The 19,047-nt window shown below is 43.8% G+C and overlaps 1 protein-coding gene across 1 annotated transcript in view; it reads left to right on the forward strand.

Moving 5' to 3' along the window:
- Positions 1–735: 735 nt before the first annotated feature.
- kcnh7b (potassium channel, voltage gated eag related subfamily H, member 7b) overlaps positions 736–19,047 on the forward strand; it is a 42,075-nt gene continuing 23,763 nt past the window's right edge. Inside the window, exons 1-3 of the mRNA XM_081713576.1 lie at positions 736–1,443; positions 2,838–3,068; positions 17,322–17,477. Coding sequence (XP_081569702.1) covers positions 1,368–1,443; positions 2,838–3,068; positions 17,322–17,477 — 463 coding nt within the window. The 5' untranslated portion in view covers positions 736–1,367. The remainder of the gene's footprint in view (positions 1,444–2,837; positions 3,069–17,321; positions 17,478–19,047) is intronic.

The following is a 19,047-nucleotide window of genomic DNA, read 5'->3' on the forward strand; positions in this document are numbered from 1 at the left end:
CTCTCCAGTGTCTGCTGATGCAGTGAAGAATAGCAAACGTGTTCAAGAGAGCACCTAGTAAAGCTACAGGGCAGTAAAGAGCAAACCTTTCAGATCATGTTCTTAGGTTGGTTTCAAGTCTCCATCAAAATGTATGTCATGCAAATGATGATTACGGAAAGGTAAAAGGTTGCACGTTCAGTAGGTGGGGTGAGCTCCAGACGTAACTAAAATATCAAGAGTTCAGTTATGCTGCCATGTTTTGTCATAATACAGTACACACAGTCTTGAGGTATAATTTACATTTTAAAAGTCACTTGAACACTTCTCCCATATATGCACTTTTTAAATTCATAATATTGGAGTTTATTCCCATACAGATTTGTGATGTATCTGTTAACATCCAAGCAAACTAGAAGTGTTATTAGCAGCCAAAACAGGAGGAACAAGATCCTACGGTAAAGATGGCTGTTGTCTGCATCCTCTTTCATTCAGTCCATTTTTATTTGAATGGAACAGATGGTTGCTGAGTCTCTTTGAAATACTGGGACAGATGTTACAGTCAGTTAGACCTCCTACTCTGCACACATTTGCATGTTTTTAAGCGCTGTAACAGCAGCAGTAGCAGCGACGGAGATGAGCTGCCGGCGGGGCATATATGGATTAATTCCTACAAAACAACCCATTCACTAAATATGCACCGTGTCGACTCGACCTACGAGCATTAAAGGTTCAGAGAATGTAGGTCTGACCCGCGCATAAGCCTGTAGCGGCGACATGAACGCTCAAACGCTGAAAGATCAGGACCATGGACAGATCACCAAACGTTTCGCTCCAATGCCGATGCCGTGATAACCCCTGTGCTGCTCTCCATATCTCCGCACTTTGGGGTTTTTGTTTAATGTGCCACAAGGTGTGCTGCTTTGCCGTCCGTAGGCAATACTTGTGTTGCTCGGTGGAAAACGGCCACGTGTCGTGTCATGAGAGCGACCACTGACCCACCCCTACGTATTAACGACGAGATGTGCGCCGTGAACCCAAGCTTCCTTTAACTACAGGCTTAGTCTCGCTGGAGGTGGCAAAGCTCAGTATACTGAGCGCCGCCAGATGATCTGTCGTCTTCCAGTCGCGCTCAGCACGGAGGGACTTTATCCATCTGAGAAAAGCGATGGTCTTCAAACCAAAACTAAGCTGCGTTATGCTCCACGATTGTTCTCGGTGTCGGCGAAGAGTTCAGCCGAGGATACGCTATGCAGCCGCTTAATGCTGAAGTAACACAAAGAACAAGCAAATGAAAAGTGGAGAGATTGCGCGAAACGAGCATGCTCTTTTTCAGAAGGGATAACATTCGACGTTAACTTTTTAGGACCAACTGAAGATTTTTAATCATGCCTGTGCGAAGAGGTCACGTCGCGCCACAGAATACATTTCTGGGAATAATAATACGGAAATTCGAGGGGCAGAGTGAGTATTGCAATAAAATAATGTTCTGTAAAAATTTAACAAGCCAGACTGCATGACAAATTGAGACCTGCCAGTTTGAAAAGTGCACCTTATGGAAATAGGATGAGTTCGAGACGCTTGCGCCTCGCTAGTTTCGTTATATGAAAGGAAAATCTGTCAGCACACCATAAAATGTAACAATGAGTTAAAATAAACAAGCATTGAACGGATCTGTGGTGGATTCTGAATCATTTTGCAATGCAGGCGCCAGCAGATGCTGTACAATATAATATATGCATCCTGACTTTAAAAAAATGCGGGACAAATAAACAAAGAAGACAATGGCCATCGGTTGCCGTAAGACTAGGAACAGGACTAGCAGCCTCATATTTCTGCGTTTGTTTTCATATCGTGATAGTTCAACTGTCTAACTATGGTCAGAAGTTATGTAAAAGTAGTGCGAACAGATGGTAGTGTGAGTTGACGACTGCCATTTACATGATTTATGTTTTGATGCGATTTCCCTACGTGGTGTAGATAAAGAGCGTTAAGCACCCAATTTGTAACAGGAGCCCCAGCGTTTTGCCTAGTGAATATTTATTAGCAAAAAATGACACATTTCTTTCCAACATTTGTCAACATGTCTGAAAGTATGTTTTAATAAAGATTAGATGGTGCTTTGCTGGCCATTTGAATGTAGTGGTATTTCTGAGTAGTTATTTCACCTCCCCACTGCAAATAAATAACAAACAGTGCATTTTTAAAAACCATTTATTTCTTTACTGAAATTGAGAGAGAAAAAACATACTTGTACTTGAGAATTCTGTAGATTTTATTTTATTTCTGTAGAACACTCGCCCCAGCACTTAAAAGGATAGATGTACAATAAAATATATGTAATAATACAGCTAATAATACATCAGAATCATCTGGAAGGTTATTCTAAGAATATTTAATGTCATGGACATTATATAAATTACACTAATATGCTTGACAGCTGTCATATGCTATTACCTCTGCTCTGGTCTCTGAAACATATCATTTACTCCAGTGATACATTTTTAATTAAAAATTGATCATAACCCATCCAATGTAAGCTTTCTCTCTCCCTTTCTCTCCGTCTCTTGCTATTTCACTCTTTCAAGAAAGATATGTCTGGAAATGCTTTGAGTGTATGTTTAACATGGTCCTGTATCAGTAGGGTTCCTTTACATGGGTTTACATGGGTTCCTCTAAACTCAAATAAAGTAACTTTGATAAATGAACAATTTTTGTCCTCAGAGATCATTACTACAGGTCACAATTTATACAAAAACACATGGAAGTTCTTTAAAACTCTTCAGAAGAAGTAATCAGCAGGAAACCAAAAAAAAAATGACATAGAAGTGACCTTTCATTTTCTGGTTCCTCTGCAGACAAGAAGTTCATCATAGCGAACGCACGTGTGCAAAACTGTGCGATCATCTACTGTAACGATGGGTTCTGTGAGATGACGGGCTTCTCCCGGCCAGACGTCATGCAGAAGCCTTGCACATGCGACTTCCTCCATGGCGAGGGGACCAAGAGGCAGGCTGTTGCCCAGGTTGCGCAGGCTCTGCTGGGCTCGGAGGAACGCAAGGTGGAGATCGCATACCATCGCAAAGACGGTGAGTCGCCACAGGTCCCCCTGAGTCTGGGACCCATCCTTCCTCTCGGGGGATGTCCTGTGACTTCCCCAGGCAGGAAAGATGAGAGTAAAAGAGAAAAAGGGGCCACAGAAAAGAATGTATCACTAACAAGACCCTCTTTCAGCTGTAATGTGATATCGTCACCGTGTTCCGTGAATGAAATGAAAGGGGGACGGAGAGCCTGGGACTGTAACCTTGGCACGTCTGTAGCGTCTGTAGCCTCTTATGGCTCGGCTAAATTTGTGCGCTCTGTCCCTTCCTCTCCCGGCTCCTCTATCCCCAGTTCGGAAACGTGTCATTTTGCAGCGAGGCCGACTGATTTCTGCTGTTTTGTGCGGTGAAGCACGCAGGGCGTCCACTCATATGCCAAAAGCCCCTTGGACCAATTTTAGCCCCAGCATGCTTGACAGCATGCTTGTCTGGCCAAGCATGCTGGGTTAAAGATAACTCACAGCCACATCAGTTTTCCGAGAGTCTTTGTGAGGACCCCCCACCACCCACCGCTGTCATAAACAAATGCGGAGCTGACATGGAAGTGGCATTATTGATGAGCTATTGCTTCTGTTACCAATCTACTAAAATATTGATTAACCAATGCGTACTGTGTTGCGAGTGGTCTGGAGGCTCTGGACGCTGCTCATAGATGCCGCACGGCGGCACAGATAACATGGTTGAGGTGGTTTGGAACGGTCGTGGTAATTTGAACCCAGTGCATTATTCATCAGACTAGTTAACTGCACTCTCCTCCTTGTGCTCCCTTGCACTACATTGTGCAACTCTGTGTTTTCGACCTTCCGGACACACGCCGACAACTGTAGTGAGAGCTGATCTCTTTAATACTTCATGCATTAACTACTCCCTGGGCAGGTTACTGTATGCAGGCCTCCGGTGTTTTTATAAATTATGAGGTACGGTGCTAAGGGAACGTTTCAGAGAGAGAGAGAGAGAGAGAGAGAGAGAGAGAGAGAGAGAGAGAAAACAGGAGAAGCTCTAACAATGATCTCTGTCTGAAGAATAAAACAGACATTGCATAACAGTGGAGGTGTAATCGCTGGCTCTGGCAGGTAGCGCACCTCCCAGCTGAACACTGCAATTTAACAGCACCTGCCGGAGAGACAGGAAGGAGATTACGCTACAATTCAGCAGCCATCACCCCCAGTTATGGGTTTTAATAAGCAGCAATCTTCCATCTTCATCATTTAATAAGTAGCCTCCACATCAGTAAAAAAAAAACGAGCCCGTGCTTCATTATTCTGCCATTATTGCTACTATTATGGAAACTTACTGAGTAAAGAATGCAACACAACATTCCTTGTGGCTTATAAGACATCACCGATGTATTTGGGAGTAATATATGTCAATTGGGAAGGCATTATGTCTGGGCATCTTACAGTGGCTATTCATAACAAAGATACGAATTATGGATAAGGACATTCAGTAATTACATTTTGGAATGAGTAACTCCAATGAAGACAGATGGGCAAGTGCTCAACAAATTTATGCAGCATATTTATGGAAACATATCAGATGACATATGGAGTCTTTGTGCCTTACATGGGCTTTATGTGTTTTTGGAAGCTCCCTGTGGTTCTTAAGTAACAGCTCAACACTAAAGCCTGCTGCAAAGTGCTAAACCATGCCGTAAATTGTCTCATGTGAGGCATAAGGCTCTCTCTCTCAGCGTGTCACAGCCTTATGTATCCAGCCCATAGCAGAGGCAGGATCATTGCACCCTGGTGTGTGGTTGGGTAAAGTGACTGGGTTTGGAGCTGTAGATGCAGATGGATTGTTTTAGGGAGGGCGATTTCCATGGGAGAAGCCAGTCTAAAAGTCTCTGCAAGTCACCCCTGGCCTCCTGAACACCATTTTAATGAGGATACAAATAGCTTCCTGCTAATCGATTTGCAGCCCCTGTGCCACTGTGAGAGTAAAATCAATGGCCGACTATGAGCTCCTTGTTTCTCACTGTAAAGGTCTTATAAGGCAGGTGAGCCTTCGCAGCCTCCCCGGGCCTGCACTGCTCTGTTGCTAATGCTACCAAGCTGTCCTGACCCCGCAGTGAGAGGGAGGGAGGGTGGGAGTTTTTGTGGCCGTCCCAGGGCTGGGCCGGGCGGTACGGAGTAAGATGTGCGTCTGTAATTGGCTCCAGTGACACATCAACAGTGCGCGGCATACGGAGTTGTCAGCTCCTGAGCTGCCCTAATGGACTCGTTACACCTTCGGGCCCTGACACCACTCCACATGAGCCCGGGACGCATTTGATCGCCTGTACAAACACGATGAATCTTGCGCATGCTCTTGTACCACGGGCACACCCGAACATCACCACGACGACCCTTTCTGGGTTCCAGGATGCACAGAGACCCATTCAGATTTCCAAACACTCTCTCTTTTGCAGCTTTTTCAGTGTTAACCTCTGTCTTAGGCTGATGGCTTCTCGTAACCCCGTGCCGGACTTGATCGCAGAGAGGGGACAGACACCAACCTGCCTCCTGCTAAAGGTGTAGGGGGAGTATTTACATGCAAGGGCATGTGCAGATTCTGTGCACTGTCGTGCCCAGGTCCCATGGAGCAGAGACCCAGAGCCCCTCCCCACTTCCCAAACCACTCCACTGCTCTCTCAGACCCAGACACAGTACGGTACATGACGGTGAACGTCCAGGACGCTTCTATATCATAAGCCACTGCAAACCAAATGCATACTGATTCAAAGTCAGTAACAAAGAGTTGCTAATGAACAAATTATCAGCCTGCTATGTCACTGCCTATTCAAACAGCATTGAGTCTTCTATGTTTTTATTTCAGATCACGGCCTCGGAATTGGCACAGGAATGTTACCAATTCAAGGAATCTATGATCAAAGTTCTGCAAGGAGGCATAATGTGTTGGGTTCAGCGATGATGAATTACAGGTCTGGTTCAGATACAATCCATGCCAAAAATGAAAGAAACAGAGAGAGAGAGTTTGGCAAGCCCAAAGCACAAGTGAAAGTGCAGGGGAGATGGAGAGACAAGCAGAGAGGGAAAGCGAGAAATAGAGAGATAGAAGCTGTGGAGACAGACAGCATGAGGCAGAGCCAGGCCGAAAGACGAGAGTGGATTGATGGTTTTCTTGAGTGTAATGGCCCCATTGATCCGGCCTGATACGCCAGCTTCTGACAGTGACAGAAAGGAGGAGCTGCAGCGTGAGAGGAGGCAGTAGGGGGGAGAGTGCAGATCAATCCAGCTCCATCACCACGCCGCTGGACATGCTGGACACGCCATGCTCACTGGCCTCATCTGGCCCACTCCAACACAGCCATACGCACTGGCCACATCCAGCCAGCTCCTAAACGCAGCCATGAGTACTGGACTCATCCAGTCTGTTCTGAAACACAACATTTTGTGCTCCTCTCGTATCAGTTCAAAAATCAAGCCATGCATGTAAAGCATCGGTCCTCATGGCTGCTTTTCAGCTGTTGTTTTGATGCCGCTGTCATTCACCACCACTAATCGATGTGTTTTCTCTCCTTTTCTTAGCATAGTGTGCAGTATATATGTGTATGTTTGGAATTTTGGTAGTAGCAGCTGTCTTGTGTTCATCTTTGTGTGCGTGTGTGTGTGTGTGTGTGTGTGTGTGTGTGTGTGTGTGTGTGTGTGTGTGTGTGTGTGTGCGTGTGTATGTTGGAGCTAATGGGATAATGGGTTGGGAACAGGGGCACTGCTGTGGGAAGCTACATGTGAGGACATTGGTGAATGAGGGTGCAGGGTGGGTTTCACTACCACAGGTTCCTGCAGTTCCAGGCAGGGTGTCAAGCTCCCCGTAGTCCCCACCATGCGTGAATGCTCATGGGGTGGCTTTGAGGGCTGGCATGGGGTAATCGGGGGGAAGTAGGTGAATCCAAGAAGACCTGTTCAGTTGGTATACCTCTGGGTGGCTGCTTCTGAAAAGATGACCTGATTTATTCATGTAGTGCAGCCTCTATGGTTACATGTGCTGCTGTTGTAAAAAGCAGTGTGATTGGGTCAGTCCTGTTTAGGAGTGAAGTCAGACGGGATCACACTGAGGGTGCTGTAGTAATTAAAACCATATCAAGTTTAGTCTGAGATCAGGTGATGTGTCTTTGGGGAATCACCTGCCTGTCGTGGAATGAAACTAAACCTCTGCTATAAACACACACACATGACAAGCAACCACTGTCATCACAAAGCCATTTGCAATTCTTTTTCATTTGATGTTGCAGCAAGTATGTCTTGGCTTGGAATTCTTTCTAAGCCTCCAACCCCTGCTGTAACTTTTAAAAATAGTCCTCACAAATAAACATGCATATTTGTGTTTGAAAATACAAGATGTTTGTCAGGAAAGCTGACTGATGGAAAAGATTTGTTTATTGTTAGTAGTTAGTAGTCTGTAGGTGGATGATGGTTGGTGATGGTTAGGAGTGTGTAGGTAGATGATGGTTGGTTATGGTTAGTAGTATGTAGGTGGATGATGGATGGTGATGGTTAGGTGGTCCACAGACTGGTAAAGCACCTGCTGTCTCATACTCTGCTATAGGGATCATTAGTGTTCAAAAGTGAGGCATGTGGTCTGTTGATTTCTACCAGAGATTGACACATCATATCCATTCATTTGCAGGGTCTGCCCCTTTCAAGAGACCTCTAATGTGAATTTATCAAAATCGTTAACATCACCTTAAAATACCCCAATACGTACAGCCTGTGGTTAAATATTACAGTGGTGATATCAGATGTTCTCTGGCTTCATATTTCACTTCGGCTCTCCACTGCAGCACTACTTTACAAGCTTAGGGTTTTCTGAGCTTCTGATTGCTGCATGTGCCATGTAATTGGAGGATGGTTGATGGAGGATGGGAGTTGGGGGGTGGGGTGGGGGTGGGGGGTTGAGAAAACCAACAATTCAGGAGGAATCATTTTCCTGGAAGCCTTTTTTTTTGCCACATTTGCATAACAAAACAGAATGGAATGAATTTGCAGCTCATCAGAATTCTTTTGCTCCTTCCTCTAGTTGAGATTCATGACATGGGTTTGCCATGATCAGTAACTGTAACAGGACCTGAATGGCAGATGGGCAGGAAGTGATAGCTCATCAAGGACACACACCTATCCAAAACATTGCCATACCAGTGCTGGCCAGCTCAGGGCCAACCTACTGAAAGCCATCGAGAGGTGTCTTAGCCATCTGTTCCACTAGTTCTGCCGGAGCCAGCTCACATCCCTTTCTCTTTCTTTCACTCCTCACTCGTTCCAGTCAGCTGGCAGAGAAAGGGCTTCTAATCTGACTCAAGCACTGTAATGAACCAAATCCAGGGGCGTGAAACTACCAAGATGTGGGAATTCTAAAATCTGTTGAAAATGATAGAAAAATAGAGTTCCTCTCAAAACGTGATGCATCACCCCTCACAGGAAATGCCACTGATCAAGGTTAGGCCCTGCCATCTGCGTATTCAAACAGTGGGCATAGGGAGGCGCTCCTACATGTCACTCCGTAATCTACGCAGTGACTTCAAGCGACGCTAATTAAAGATGGAAGTAGGCCGCAGCGACTGGCTTGCGACAACCCCTCGTCGAGGCTAGAGTGAGCCACGTGGCCTTCAGACTGCAAACAAAGGGTTAGTCCCTCTCCACCCACCCCCATCCACCCCTCCCTGCATCACTAAGCTCTGATTGGTCAACATTCAGAATGGGTGTGTGATAGCTGCAGCCGAGCAGCCCTGCGACGCTAACCCTGTCAGAATGGATCAGAGAGACGTCTAGAGGCGCAGTGACGACTAGCACGTCTGGTAGGAGCCCGCTGAGAGTTCCTCCACCCACTTGCATACATGCAACTGTCATGCCTAATAAAGAAACATTTGATTAGAGAGGTTTACTTTTTGTCTTTACCTTCAGAATTTGTTATGTCATTAGTGTTGCTGTAGGAGGGTTACTTGTGGATGGGACACTCCCATGCTTTGTGTTCATCATTGGAAAGCAACATTTGTCGGTTAGTTCGTGAGATTTGTTCTTACTTTGTTGCATTTGGTCCTGTTTCCCGGTTAATACAATGTAATATGAACTAGTCAGGCCTTTGTTGACCTGCAGATTGTCTTTGATGTCTTGCGTGCAGACATGGCTTTGTGACCTATACTGCATTCGCAGTGCATTGTAATGCTGATGCATTATCTCCATAGCATTCAAAGGAACAGGTTTAAAGCCACCATCTGCTGGAGATTAAGTTAAGTGTACTTTTCAGTCGGAGTCCTCTCATAAAATTCATTCATTCAGAATTCAGCTGCCTTGAACAAAGCCTGTGTCCACGATGTTCTATTTCATTATGTCTCTTTGCTGATGCAACATTAAAATGCCCCTGCTAAATTGAATTACACGCAGAAAGAGGCACTGGTAAAGCCTATAGCTGCAACCTTTTGCCTGAGTCATTATGCGCTGATTGCTTCTCTGCTGACTGATATGGCTTTGTGTGGCGGAGACTCAAACAGAGATCCATCCTTCCTCGTCATAATGACTTGAGCACAGCCTTTCCTGAAGGCACGGCTACACCGGGGCTATTTTTAGCCCTTATGCCTTCAAATGCCTGTAGCGCTCACAGCAAATGAAGCACAATCTTTCCTCCCCGGGGGCGCAGAAAATCAATCGCTAGCATTTGAAGCAAATGAGCAAGGCTCTTTCAGCATATTGGCCGAAATTACACAAGCTCTGCAAAGACCTGTAGATTACTGGAAAATTTCTGATCCCTCCTTTTAAACAAAATGGTGTGTGATTATGCTGTTTTCTGAGGTAATTGCATTGGCACCTTATAATGACTCGATTTGTACTCCAATAAAGACTGCACTTAAGATAGCACAGGTAATTAAAGCATAACACGTTTTAGTGCTCTGTCCATAGTCCATTATAACACCCTTGACAGTAATAGAGTGGATTTGACTACTATTGAAGATTACATGTCTGCATATGCCCTGCTATGTATTGTCAGATAAAATTAGAAATCAAACTGCATTAAATCAGATGTACCTTCACACACAGGACTACACTGACGTAGAAAGGCAAGCTTTCATTCTTACAAGAACAATGGTGTTACAATAATTGTATGAGTGTTGCAGTGTTGATGTTGCAGAAGGGTGGAAAATGCACAGAAGCCCTCTAAACAATCACCTTTTTAATTATGGACTCTCAGTATTCTGAGCCATCTCATTTATTCCCGTTGGTGTCAGAGAGTCTTGGGGAATCATGACGGTCACGTAATTCAACAAACCTAAATCAATTTTGGTCCAAGTCTTTAGTCTCTTTGTGTTCTGAGTTTACCAGTGGCCTTTAATATACTCGGTGGCTTAGTACAGCTGCAGTTTGTAGTTCTACATTGGTGTGGTTTCGCCCACATCATGCTGCCTCATTACCCGTGGAATGTCAGGTACCCATTACACTTGATTTGTTTTTGTCAGGTGTTGTGACACTCATTGCGCCTGGCATTGCTGCAGAATTTGACACAGTGGTGAGCTAATTGTATACACCCTACAGAGTGGACTAAATGTCCAATGAAATCCATTTGGGACCCAGACAGACATAGGTCATAACCCGTTTCACTGTAGCCTGTGGGTGAGGTGGAACTAATTTCCTCAGGCAAGGTAAGCCGATAAGATACACCACACTGTGTCCTTCACTGTGTCCTTTCCTGTCCTGCTACCCTTGTATCTTGAATTGTACATTTGGACAGATACTGCTTCAAAAGCAACCCACAGTGTCTTTCATCGATTTAGAGTGGTTATAATTCTCTCCATTGGACCTCCCAAAGGGTTCCCAACTATAACACAGTATAATTCCAGCATTTCATTACAATATATAATTGATTCAGTGTAGGACCAAGCAGTAAACGCTTCCTTCTCCGGTAATAGCCAAACTGGGCCATTGATGGCTTCAGTACGGTTTAATTATTGATGGTGGAAATAGGTATCTAATTAAATTTCCATCATCATGAAAGGGTAACATGCATGAGATAGGCAATCATGTACAGTATAAGCAGGGCAGTGTTGTGTAGTATAAAATGAGATGATGGACCGACACAGCGGAATTAATCCCAACCTCCTTTACTTCTCTTAATTTACCATGGAATTAATTCAGAGTTTAGGCCCTAGTAGTAAGATCATTCATAATGGGAGAGAAAGACAGTTAGGATCATGATGACGTATTCCAGCACTAGAATGAGAAGACATCTTAGGATCTTGGTGAATTATTCTAGGATTAGGATGAGAGGACAGGTTGGGATCTTGGTGAATTATTCCAGCACTAGAATAAGAAGACAGGTTAGGATCTTGGTGAATTATTCCAGGATTAGGATGAGAGGACAGGTTGGGATCTTGGTGAGGCATTCTCACTTGAGAAGATGAGAAGGCTCTCACTTGCTCTCTGACCCCTGGGCAGCTTTTACAGTGAAAAGAGAGAAAAGCCTTCTGACAGGCAGGCACTTGTTCAGGGGGGAAAGGCTGTTCAAAGTGATGTACACAATGCTAAATGGCCCGACAGGGTAGGGCTATTCGAGGAGAAAAATGAGAGTCGATAAGATTTGCATCCCCCTGTGACCTGTATGTTTGACATTCTGTCAGTCCCGGGTAGAGATGAGGGAAACTGCAAAACCTAATATACTGTGTGTGTGTGTGTGTGTGTGTGTGTGTGTGTGTGTGTGTGTGTGTGTGTGTGTGTGTGTGTGTGTGTGTGTGTGTGTGTGTGTGTGTGTGTGTGTGTGTGTGTGTGTGTGTGTTTGTGTGTTCGTGTGCATTTGTACATTAGAGAAGGGAAGATTCCAAGGGAGATATGACTATGAAATAGATACAGTGTGTAATGAACACTCTAGGCCCAGGAATTACCCCCATTTTGACTGACACATTGTGTGAAATGTGACTCGAGTAGAAGAACAGAAGTGGGTGTAGTGTAGTGTAGTGTAGTGTAGTCTAGCTGGATGATGTGCATGGTGGTTCACGGTATCACACTGTATCCCTGACACTGGAAAAGCTTTCTGAGTTTCAGACTGGGGTCTCAACCCTTCAGCTTGATTGCTGGGATATACAGTGGATAATTCTACAAGCCCTAGTTAAAGATTAAGATAGTTTCATCACCTTTCGATTGATTCTACTTTAAAGTGTTAACCCTGCTGACGGAGCATAGCAGGGGTTAACTGTACTCCTGTAAGCTCTATGGTGAGTACATTAAGTATTTAACAAGGGTGCCCTCTCTGAACGTTTTAAATGTGGCCGGGCAATTTGCAGGTAAATTACTGTAGCTGACCCCTTAAACAAAACCTCTCAGAAAATAATGAATAATTCTTTAGTGCTCTGCTTTAGGTTTTGTTAATTGGCTGAAACAGAACAGTGTTTTCTCTTGTAGTTTTTCTTGTAACTTCATTCTGGTGGTGTGATACAGTTCAGGGCAGTTCACATTCTGACAGTATAACTATATATATACATTTACAGCATTTAGATGATGCTTTTATCCAAAGCGACTTACAATTATGATTGAGTACAATTGGAGCAACTGAGGGTCAAGGGCCTTGCTCAGAGACCCAACAGTGGCAGCTTGGCAGTGGTGGGGCTTGAACCAGCAACCTTCCAATTACAAGTCAAGTACCTTATATATATGGTATAAATCGTACAGAGGAAGAATTATCTATGTGTTGGAAAAAAAATAAAATAAAAAAAAATAAAAATAAAAAAAAAATACATATATATATATATATATATATATATATATATATATATATAGTGTGTGTGTGCATGTCCTCATGTGCGCTTATGTGAGTTAATCATGGCAGGAATATCATGTAGAGAAAATCTCAGACTGCACTGCAATCTATAAAATGAAAAGACAAAAGGTTTCTTGCAAAATTATGAGTGATACAAATGTATATTCTTCGATGTGTTTATTATATGTAATTTAAGAAGAGGTATCAGCGTATGTTGTAATGAACTGCTGCATGTTGTAATTGTGATATAACAATGTAGCGGAAAAATTATATTGTTAAACAACAGGCATGTGATTTTTGATGAATTCTGAACATTTGTTATATTATGTGAATAAGAAGACTTACCAGGAATAGATGAGGTAGATGAAAGTCACTATACACAATATTTCACAAAACACCTACTTTTATAGTATCTTACTACCAGCATTGCAACTAACTAATAATGTAGATCTACAGTACATATTAATGTTTTATTATGTTTTATTCCCACAGCATGTTAACTTTTCTCTGCCTCAAGATGACTTTGTAACAACAGTCAGTCTGTGAAAATAAATGAAATCCCTTCTGCTCATTTTCATTTCAGAGGAATTTAAAGAGAGACAGATAGAGGAATAGAGAATTAGGCAACTGTTGTAGGTTCATCACATTATTGTTTGAAGTCTTCACTCTGCATAAATGACTAATATTTAATTGTTTAATCTGATTACATATTATGACTTCTTAATTATTAATTTGCATCAAACTAAAAAAAGAATTTCCAACAGAATTCATTAATTCAATAGTTTATGCAAAACCCAGAAGAGAGTTTTTTTTAAATGTAATGAAATGTGACAAAACATCTATAGAAACATTATACTCAAAAGCAAAATAAGTTGAATTTTCAATTAAAACTTAAGAAAATTCACACTACTTAACGGCAATCTTGTGAAGTAAGCACTGCTACACAGAAGACGTAAAGTAGAAGGTGGACTGCAGTCAGGACCACCACAGTCACCTCAGTGATGTGACTTCATTTACTCCAAAGCCGTTATCAGGCCTGAGTCGTTCTAATCTTCACCTATGCGAAGACACTCGAGATGAAATTCTCGTGTATCTGATCCATCACCTCCAAGGTGTCTCTTATCACAGCATGTTGCAAGAGTAGTATGTGTGATATCTGATCCCAGTTATACACCACTCATTGTCAGCAACCCTTATCTCACAATCCTCATTCGGTGCGTGGCCGTGTGATAGCTCCTAGATGATTGTGTTTCTGGATGATCTTCTCATGATGATCTTCTCATGATGAACTAGGTAGCAGTGGTGCTTTGAGAGTATGGTGTGCTTGTTGGAGGCCCTGAAGAACTTCCAAAACCTTTGACTCACATCTTTTCTTGATGGTCTGCTGTTAACAGAGAAAGATCATTATTATTTAGGGCAATATGACCCTCATCCAATGCAACTTAAATTGTAGGATTTAAGTGCTTCGCTAGTGATGCCACTCAGTAGGTTTTATGAAGCTAAAATATGGCCAAAACCTTTGTAAAGACCAGGCTGGTGCAGACAGACATCATCCTTGTTTAAATTATTAATGACAGAACGAAGTATTTTAATGTTAGCAATAAGTATAATTGCTGTGAAACATAATGGTGGAATTTTTTCACCATAAATATTTAAAATTGTACTCTGTAAGGCTGAATTCCTTTCTTCTTTAGTTTTGATTACTAGCACATCCTATTCTGTTAATGGTAGCTTAAACAGGTCTCCAGTTAGCTTGAAGAAGTCTGTCGCTAATGTTCAGAGTTTAAAACAGTGAAATCTGCAGTCTCCAGTACGCAGGGCTGTGCTCCAGTACACATGTGCTGTGTAATGACAATCTCCCAGTCTGTCACAGACCAAAACTGCACATTCTAAAAGTTGTTTGCTTGTGAGCTAAAAATCTGTAATCCTAGTACACTTCATTTGATTTGTTCACTTCATTTGATCTTCTTATCGGCCAGTTTTGTGGTCCAAAGCAGATTGCTCTAGCCTTACTGTTGACAGCGCCAACATTTTGGATGACAGAATCTGACTACTGCTGTGATGCATGTGGATAAAGGAGGATTTTATATTCCTACATTGTAGGAGTCTCTTTAGAGCAGCCTAATTGTAATCGAACTGGGATCGTACTTGAACGTAAATGATATTCTACAGTCTGTCATGGAATTTGGCCAAGATTTTAATGGCATCGTCTCATACAGCATGGCACTCAAAGTGATATTCGTAAAGTTTGTAGCAATCTTAAGCTGTACTTTGTAGTTCAGTATGTAAAGTGTTCGGTATGTAAAGTGTATGTAACAAGCTCCCTCCAGATCACAGACCCATTAAAGGCTGTCACAGACGAGGTGCTCCAACAGGAGCTGGTTATATTTAGTCCCATAGCCAGCGCGCTGCTAATGAAGAAAGAGGCGGAGTCGGTAGTGTGCGGGGGCCGTGAGCCCGCGAGCCTGGGCAGCCACGACCGGGGAGACGCCACTTTCCTTTCATCTGCCAGCGCTTAGCCCATCCGTCGATCTCCTCAAAGGACACGGGAACAGAGAGAAGCAGGCAAGCAGTAGGCCCAGGAAGCGCTACCAGACAGTCCCCACTGCCAGGGCAGCGTTCCAAAAGTTAGTGTGGTTCACTGGATCCTCTTTTCTGGGCAGTGCTCATTGTTCTGGGGCAGCACTCGCATCTGGTCTGTTCATATCAGTTACAGTGAAGCCCTCCATACTGTATATAGACGGATGTAATTCATTCCTTCAGTTGACTGCGAAGAATAAAGGACTCAGCTTTGATAATAAATGTGCACATCATGCATGTCCATTATATTGATGGGGAAGTTCTCACCCTTGGTGGCATATGGTACTTATTTTCAACTGATCCTGTACGAGTCATTGATTAAGTTATTATGAAGAAGATGACACAATAATACAATCATATAATAATATCTCACTTGGTCTCTTTTTTAATTTCATGATGTTTAACAATACATATGTATATGAAGTACAGTTCATTGAGTGAAAGTGAGAGACTGTGCTATACTGCCTAAGGCAAGAGGAATGCATAACATGTTCCCATAGCTTTAAATACACTGCCCCTGTGCTGTCAGTTTGACTTGTATCGTTCCTGTTTTTGCGGTATAGAGAAGAGGCCTGCAGTCCATGCTTCCTGTTCACCTGTGTAGAGTTCCTGTCCACACTGCACCGATATTCAGTGCTGTCATCAGTCTTAAAAAGACTAGCTGTGTTGCTTGCGTTTCAGTTTGGTGTTGGGCTTTTCTTTTATGGAATTATGGGTATAGGCGAAAGGGCCACTGCTATTAGATGAACGCCTGCTCAGACCAATTAAATCAACTTTATTCTACTGCCCTGAAGCATATTCACCAGCAAAATCCTCAAAGAAGATGTTGTAGTGTTATAAGGTATGTTAATGTATCCATTTGACATACAGTGACCTCAGCTATCCCCACGACTGCATTATTAAGCACCCCGAGTTTGATTTATAATGTAATCTAAGTTGCTATAATAAGTCATGGACAAATTTGTCTATGCTTCATAATACCCCCAACCCCCCTGCTCAGAGATTCTGCAAGAGTGGAGTCTAATCATTCCTTTCCTGTCCCAGGCACCTGAGTGCTTTATGAGTCCTGCTGGGTTCCAGATATCTCCTCATCAGGAGTGACCGTCAGGGGTGCTTTTTGCTAATGGACACCCCTCATCTCTAAACGGACAGAGGGAGAGGGCCCAGTGAATGAACAATAGGGCTAGGATTGGACTCCGAACAGACGGCGACGAAAATGGGGACATTAATGTCGGACAGGACAGATTCATGGTGATCTTTGGCCCCGTTTGCTTTTCGTCTTTTCATCTTTACATGGGGCCGAGCGTGCAGCGCTCTGGGGTGACCGAGCTCAGCCACCGATTGGAGCATGATACCCACAGAAAGGAGCCCAGGGACAATCACGACCTCTGTCCTGCCTGTCCTCACGTCTTTTATCTCTGAAACACACTCACCACCCACCATCACGGTTTACGTCTGTCCTCCACTGATTATCAGGCATGTTCAGAGCACTGCCTCTGACAGTACTGATAACCTTAGTGATATAAAAGACTGTTACACTGTCTTTGTTATAGTGGTATTATTATACAGCATGCCAGGTAAGATTAAAATGTTATAGACATGTAAGAAGTACAATGTTTTCTATATTAGTAAGCACTGAATTATGGATTGGTTATAATACTGGGATGTTAGTTGGAGAGTGCAAGTTTATTTCCTCCTCTCTTCTCCTCTCCTCTCCTCTACTCTCCTCTCCTTGTTAGACATGTAGACTCATATTCATTAGTGGACTCATACCAATTAAAGCAGCAGATGGGAGGTTATAAGGGAGTTAAATTAATTAGAGAGGAATGAGCAGGATGGAGTAAGGCCTGAAGAATGACAGATGTCTTCATGCCCCATCTCTCTCTCTCTCTCTCTCTCTCTCTCTCTCTCTCACTCACTCTCCAGGTTCAGAGTTCCTCTGCAATACGCACATTATCCCGGTGAAGAACGAGGAGGGTGTGGTGATGATGTTCATCCTCAACTTTGACTACGTGCTAGACGAAGGCAGCAGCGATTCGCTGGAGAGACTCAACCTCACCCCTCCTGCCCAATCAGAATACAGTGAGTCCAGCTCCCAGCACTCATTCAGGCCATTTTTCACACCTCTACCAAGCTGTTTTTCACACTCTCATTTAAGCCCTTAAGCAATGGGATCGAGGTGGATTTAAATGGATTTCTAGGCATTCTGAAGTCCAGGGAAGCAGGTCTGTCCTGACCCCTCAGAATCAAACGACATGGTTTATAACATATTGAAACGGTGCAGTGAATGTGAGCATTGCCTCAGCCTCAGCAAGGGTGCCTAAGATCCGAGGCGTAGATCATTAAAGACAACTTTATCACAGCAAAAGCCGTCCTTCTTTTGGATGGCTGTTCCCAGGGCTAATAGGCTTAGCAGACACTCTCACACTGACGCCGCATTCTGCTGTAAATTTTTACTCAGACATCGCCGGTCTCGATTAACATGTCATCCATTAATCTGCAGGAGAAGGCTTTAGTCCTTGTGATGTAGGTGTGTTCCCAGGTGAGGCCCCCGTGTCCGAATCGCCTGAATCGTGTTAACGCGGCTGTCACGTTGCGAGCAAGCCGGACGCTCCCTCGGGCGGGGACCCGAGGATCACCGAGCCTGGGCCCTCAGCCAGGGGTCAAAACCAGAGCGCGCTAATTAGACAGGAGGCTCTCCAAGCCCAGAGACCGTGCAGGGAGTGGGACAAAGCTGGCAGCCTCTTTTCCTCACTCATCGCACGAGCGATGGTGGAATTGGCTTCAGTGCTAATAAAAGATTACACACGCTCATCTGCACTTTGGTGGGGGAGACCATGCCAGAGAACAAGATTAACTCTAACGATGTGTTCTTATGGTGTTCTTTTTGTTCTCTTGGAGGTTTCCCATGTCACCTTGGCTGACTTTTCTAGCACGCTGAGTAGGGAAATGTAATTAAAGCCATGCCATAGCAAAAACCCACAGCCCAACAGAACTGTTGTTATATATGATAAGAGCTGTCGCTGAAGATGATGAATATGTTGGTGTATCGTGTGTATGTTTATTGCACAGTGCCTGCAATAATGTACCCAATGTGTGTACACTGCTATACCCCATTACTTCTGGAATTCCACTCTCAACATATCATGTTCTTTTGGGTAACAGTTATTTTTAGGTCAGACTGCACACGCATGTGTGTGTGTGTGTGTGTGTGTGTGTGAGAGAGAGAGAGAGAGAGAGAGAGAGAGAGAGAGAGAGAGAGAGAGAGAGAGAGAGCTCTGGACAGCTGGGCAGAATCACAATCGGCTTCTTCAGCCTCCGTGCTCCTAGGTCTTTTTTTCCGTGTGCATGTCAACAAGGTGTCATGACAGAGGCCTGTTTGATGCTGCTAACACACAGAAGCAGCTTGCACTGAGCACACCATACCTATCCCCTTCACTATGTGCGTGTAAGTGTCTGTGCACATGGACACACGTTTCTATGTGCGTGCGTTTCTGTATGAATCCTTGTGAAAATGTCATGCACGGGCCTTGTACACCTGTTCACGTCAACACATACACAGGCGTGTGTATGCGCATGTGCTGATCTATCTAGATCACGACAGCCTTAATCAAAGCTAGCTCCTCACTTCCACGGCTGAAATCTCCTCCGA

This window comes from Electrophorus electricus, chromosome 4, assembly GCF_041902795.1.
Source record: "Electrophorus electricus isolate QZ-2024a chromosome 4, ASM4190279v1, whole genome shotgun sequence".
Classification (NCBI taxonomy): domain Eukaryota; kingdom Metazoa; phylum Chordata; class Actinopteri; order Gymnotiformes; family Gymnotidae; genus Electrophorus; species Electrophorus electricus.